We start from the raw sequence: 6,116 nt of genomic DNA, 5'->3' as shown, positions 1-6,116 counted from the left end.
AAGCAGCACCTTCTGCTGAATATATCATTTGTTCCAGGAAAAGTCACTTGGTAATTTCCCTGAGAACTATGCCAGCTATGCATAAAGACACAATGTGGATATCTTATCTTTTGAGACCAGACATCCTGAGATGGAATTAGTAAAATATAGGTAAAGAAATACATAGTCAATAAAATATACAGTAATACAAACTTTTAGTAAAAACTTTTAGTTAATTCCCTCAGTGACCTACACTCAATATGGTAATTTAATAAAATACATGTCTAAATGTCTAAGACTTATGTGCTGATCCATTGGATATTACTTCCCAAGTAATGTAAAAACACTTGTAAGAAAACACTGACAAGTTTCAACAGAGGGAGGGAGGCTGTGTGCTGCCTTTCAGTTTAGTTTCTGCTCTCTCCAAGCCTGTTGATAAGTCAGCTGACTGCCAGGAAAAGCAGTGGTGAGGAAGAGCTCTGGATAAGGATTACATTGGATTCAAATTTTAGTAAAGCACTCGCAATGCCACAGTACATTTGAGGAGACAGCACTATCCGGATTGCATTAGAAAACTAAAAAAAACAAACCTTCTCCACAAGCACGCAGTCTCAACAATTGTCATTTGGTGCTGGGGCCACTATGGGTCAGTGCAACCCAACTTTGTAAAATTACTCCAAAGCATGAACAAGAATTTATAAAGACTCATAGTCATATCATTCACAAATGTTTGCTGTCTCGTAGAAATAATATTGTAATACAGAAATAACAGGAATAATAATAACCCCTGACACTTATATTGGGCTTTTCTAGAGACTCCAGTCTAAAAGCTTTACAGGTAATGGGGACTCCCATCCACCACCACCAATGTGCAACACGCACCTGGACAATGTAACGGCAGCCATAGTGCGCCAATGCGCCAATTTTATAGATGGGGATTATTAGGAGGCCATGATTGGTAAAGGCCAGGGGGAAATTTGGCCAGGGGTGACACTCCTACTGTTTTTGAGAAAAAACCCTGAGGTTTTTAATGACAACACAGTGTCAGAACATCGGTTTTATGTCTCATCAGGAAGACGGTGCCTTTTTTACAGTATAGTGTCCCCGTCAATATACTGCGGCAAAAACACTCAGTGTCCCTGTTTGGGCACCGAGCAACAACCTTTCGGCTAACAGCCGGACAAGAATTCATAAAGGCTCACAGTCATGTAATTTACAAATGTTTGGTGTCACATAAAAATAATATTGTAGTATAGAAATAACAGGAAATGTATACAGTACATTGTGAAGTACAAAATGATGTACCTTCTCTATATAAATATAGTACGTACTGTATATAGTAAATATACAGTATATGTAAAGATCATATCTTCTGAATGATCATTTCTAAATGGATGATACTCAGATCTACCTCCATCGTAAACCTGACTTTAAAGAGACTGATTCTGCACTCTCTAATTGTGTCTGTGACAGAAAAAACCTGGATGACTCAATTTTGTTTCATTTAAACTGTGACAAGACTGAAGTAATGCTTCTCAGCACCCCCTACTATGTAAACCAAGGTAACTGTGTAAAGCCAATGCAGTAACCTAATCATTGAGTGGAACTAGTACCAGATGCATATGCAGTAGATGTAGCTAAATATAAAAAGTACACAACAATATTCCACCTTCTTCATACATGTTAATATTTTATACATCAAAGTCTTTAACTTGGTAATTTATGGAGGGTATTTTGGAAAAGTTGTAACGTACTTGTTCTAACATTATAACGTTTATATACTGTACCTCATAAAAGCTAAAATGTGTTATCTTTTTCTAACAATATGTGGTAAGAACACTACTTCTTGTTAAAAAAGTTGGACATTCGTTTTATTAAAAAAAAACTTTTATTGTCCTTATAGAAGTAATGGACAATGAAACACTCTTGGACTGTAATGTAGAGTGCTGCACCCAGGCGGTTCAAAGCCCGATCAGAGCATTACTTTTGATTTGTTTCTTACATAGCTTAATATATAAAAATAGTTATATTATGTGCTAGAATATTGATATAGCTTGTGGTGTACACAATGTGCCTCTTTCAGGTTTACAACAGCACTGAAGAAAATCTATATTTTGTCTTAATCCAGATTTCATCATCCAGTAATCAACAAACAATTTAACTTTACTGTTACTGTGCAGGGTGATTCCAGCAAGACTGGACTTGGGTTATACCTTATGCAAGAAGGTCCACCAGTTGTGTGAGCTTCCACAGCACTGACTGAAATGAAACCAGCACAAACTCAACTTTTCAAGCCATAAACATCGAATAAGCACATGAGAATGATTAGTTTCTGCAGCACGGTGTCCTTGGTTTGGTTTGAGTGATGCCACACCCAGAAAAAAGAACACTCTACAATACATCGTGGGAAGAAAAGCAAAGTAGACTTACCTTTAAAGGTACAGACTAGTACAGAGGTTGCACAAAAGAATATGGTAGGAGTTATCGTTTGTGCTGTTTGTGTGTGGGGGGAATTCATGCAGATAAGCAGTCAACATATTTCAGTGTGGATTTTATTGATATTTCCTGCAAACTTATACATTTGCGGTTAAAGACTGAAGGAAGGGTCTGAATACATTTGCAAAGCACTGTATGTGAGCACATTATGCATGGAAATAGCACTATACAACACGTGCTTATCTTTTTTACACACATAGTGAAATAAATCTGAAATATATGTACTTGATGGACAAAAAATACTGTTACAGATTAAACAAGTCTTTACGTTTCATTTGATAAGCCAAAGCGAAGGAAGTTAAAATAAAAAAAACAGAAATGCACACTTATTGTATTAGTTTGAGTAGGGAGCTACATCAGCATGTGTAGGCTGCAAAGGAACAAGTAACTGTTAACATAACATTTCAGCTGTGGAGCCTTCTTCAGGTGAGGCTCAACAGCCAACATGTGCTTCTTTTCTTTTCCTTTCAGCACGGAATTAACCTTTATTTGTCACTAATTGTATTGTCTTACAGAAAATGTTTATTCAACCAATTAATTGTAAATTTTAATTTTAATATTCTTCTTTGTCACATAAATTTAAAAATGATCATTTTGACTAATTATCTAGTTGATGAAATATGGTGTGGAGCAGTTTTGAAATATATCAAAATTGTGTGCATGTAAAAGATCCCTCAATTGCACTTGAAGGTCTGACAGACCTTTTTCATCCACATATCCATAATCTGTATTTTCAGCTATAGCCCCCCCTGCCCTCAGAGGAACATCATTGTTATCGGTGCAGCAGTAGGCATTCCAGAAGTGGCTTGGGATGTTAACACGATTCACCATAGTGTTTTGACCAGGGACCACACCAGTCACCACATACATATGAGAGCAGCCAGCTGTCAGATTATCCCTTAGTCTCTGTTCATACTTGTTCCAGTGTTGGGTATTCAGGGTTTTGCTCATGGGAGCCACATTGGTCAGAGTGAAGGTGGCCAAGGACTCAACTTTCTCACTGTGATGACCAGCAGGGTTCAGATGGCCTCGGTCCCAGTTTTGGAAATCCTCATCAACAGCCTGGCTCCACTTCAGCTTGTAAGTTCGCCTGTATTGCTCTATATGTTCGTCGCATGACTGTTGCTTGTTGTAATTAGCAATCTGTTTTTTGGTATCAATCTCTCTCATCTGAGTTTCTGAAAGACTTCTGTGCACCAGCTGAAATGCAGAACATGCCTTATTTTGGACAATTGGTTTGAATAATGCTTATCCATTTTCAAGAGAAATGCTTTCATTTGTAAATATAAAACTATCTGGAGGACAAACTAAAAACAATTAGGAGTAATTGATTAAATACAGAATAATGTGGATTGCAATAGTGAAAAACTACTTCATTCATTGCATACAGACTACATTAATGGGAGATGAATCTATACAATTCTCAGACATGCTTTCTCTCAGTTTTTCTAATATAACATTCTGATCAAAGACTTCATGCATGTAACATCACATAAAAACCAAGTTAAGCAATCATGAGAAATATTGGGCAGTGTAGCTGTGCAGACCACACTTTATTACTGTATTACTGTAGGTATATTATCTACATTCCAAATGTGCCTAAACAATGACACAGGACTAACAGTCCTACTGTATTATTTATACTATGTCTTGAAAGCCCAAGTGAATCAAGGTGAAACATAGCACATTCGTATAGTTATTTCATTAGAAATATCCAATCTGTACTCAACAGAAGGGAAACGTAGAAGGTACATAGATTATTAAAAAGTTAACCATTTAATTATGAAAGTCTCTGATACATTATCCATACAAACTGGTATTTATGTTTTTTTAAACATTCACATGTCAAAGGTCAATTCTAAAACAGTTTAACTAGCAGCGCACCTACCTGTGGCTCAACATTGAAATAGCCCTGTCGCCCCTCTGTTCCTTTACGGAGATCCATCTCGTAGGCAGAATACAGTGGGATGCGCCTGCCTCTGTCATACAGAGAGGCAAAATGGTATTGATTCCCAGTTCTCTGACAGACAAATGCAGGAGACTGTTGCCCATAAGCTGAGAGGCATGTTTGAAATGTTTCAGGATGGTCGTCTTGAGGAACAGGAAGAGCCACCTCATCCAGGCCTATCACAGGTGTGTTTCTAAAGAAAAATATGTTACACTGATTGAAATCATTAAAAACCTCTCCATTGACTGTGCACAGTGCAGCCAGTGCCAGACACAGTACAGAGATAGACTGCATGTTGCAGGCAAGGGAGAGCAACAGCTTATGGGCTCCAGACACACAGGTTCCTTCCTGTTCTATAGAGGCCAGGCATTTCCACTTAATAAATCTGAATAAATACATAATTAACAGTGTGATGTCACTATTGGTGAGTAAAGGAAATATGATGAGGAACAAGTAAAGGTTTATTCCATGCTGAAGAGAGAAGTGCTGCTGCAGCCATCTACTTGAAATATGACGAATGTTTGAATTTGCCAGAAATTTCATTATAAGCTATTTCTTCTAAAAAATATTAGGAAACAAGTGGTTATCTGTAGGTTTTATTAAATTAAAAATATCTTCATGAACTTTAAAAGCATCTGCACAAGAGTGCTATGCGTTACCTTTGTTATGTTGTGTAAAAATCCTTAAATAAATTGCACTGTGCCCGAAATCTTATTCAATTTTAATAAGATTTTTGAAGGAAAGGGATTAAAGTACTGAAAGCCTGATTTGTAAAATATGAAACCCAGTGGGGCTGCTTTCTTCATATTGGAGTAGAGCAATTGTGTGACGATGGCTGAACCTCTCAAAAACTGAGATGATCTTCTACATTGGCTTGTGATTTTACCGTAACACAGGGCTCTGTCTATTCGTACCTCACCAAAAAAGGTTTTAGTTTATGCAGTCAAAAATACCTCCATTTCTCTTGTGCAGGTTCTCCCTAAAAATGACCTGTAACTGCACTGAGTGTTGTAGAGACTTTTGTGAAAGTTTTTGTGGCTAGACACTAATCTCTCTAGTTACCCTTGTGTCCCCTAATTACGTTAATATAGTTATCATTACCAAAGAGTTTCTACTCTTTTTCATTAGTACAGTAGTTTGATTGTGGAGTGTAAATACACTATATGACTGGAATTCGTACAGTATGCCACATACATTGTAGATTTCATCACAACTTCTGCACTTATTTACTCTTCAGTTCATTCTTTATTTATTTACTGCTCTTAAAGCTCAACCAGGGCTACACTGCTGCTGGACTATGATGCAGCTTCAGACAATACCATTGACAATACAGTACAAAAAAAAATATTGTTAGAGCTTTCAACTTGTGATCCAGTACCACTATCATGAGAAAGTATTTCAATGATGTGGCGATATTTACTGTTTTAGTGTATTGTAGGAGTTTGGGGAATTTACTGCAACAATTTATTAATTGTAACAGTCAATTAAATGGTGGTAATTTTTGGCTATTAGGAATCAATTGTCAGAATAATCAGTAATACACACACGGGTTCAAATACACTAAATACATTTATTAATACATTAGATTGTGCATATAAAAACATATAACAGTCTGCCTGGATACACATGGCATATCTTATTGTGAGGGTTACCAAGATAAAGAATATATCACAAAACATGAAGAGATACAAAA

General features: G+C 36.7%; 1 protein-coding gene across 1 annotated transcript; it reads right to left on the bottom strand.

Moving 5' to 3' along the window:
• Window positions 1–2,517: 2,517 nt before the first annotated feature.
• Window positions 2,518–4,727, bottom strand: LOC138223941 (endonuclease domain-containing 1 protein-like). The gene is made up of 2 exons (XM_069180122.1): window positions 4,364–4,727; window positions 2,518–3,675 (listed from the first exon to the last, which is right to left on the bottom strand). Exons 1-2 carry the CDS (start codon window positions 4,715–4,717, stop codon window positions 3,082–3,084), a joined length of 948 nt encoding a protein of 315 aa, XP_069036223.1. The 5' UTR covers window positions 4,718–4,727; the 3' UTR covers window positions 2,518–3,081.
• Between the last annotated feature and the right edge of the window lie 1,389 nt (window positions 4,728–6,116).

The sequence above is a fragment of the Lepisosteus oculatus genome, chromosome 18 (genome assembly GCF_040954835.1).
Source record: "Lepisosteus oculatus isolate fLepOcu1 chromosome 18, fLepOcu1.hap2, whole genome shotgun sequence".
In the NCBI taxonomy this organism is placed as follows: Eukaryota; Metazoa; Chordata; class Actinopteri; order Semionotiformes; family Lepisosteidae; genus Lepisosteus; species Lepisosteus oculatus.
Note: the sequence above shows the minus strand (reverse complement) of the source record. Positions and strands in the feature narration are given on the sequence as shown.

What these genes read in the sequence shown, in the direction of transcription:
- LOC138223941 (XM_069180122.1), bottom strand. Translation starts at nt 4,717, where the DNA reads ATGCAGTCTATCTCTGTACTGTGTCTGGCACTGGCTGCACTGTGCACA. An exon ending in ATTTCAATGTTGAGCCACAG is followed by an intron (nt 3,676 to 4,363) that starts GTAGGTGCGCTG and finishes TCTGCATTTCAG; the next exon opens with CTGGTGCACAGAAGTCTTTC.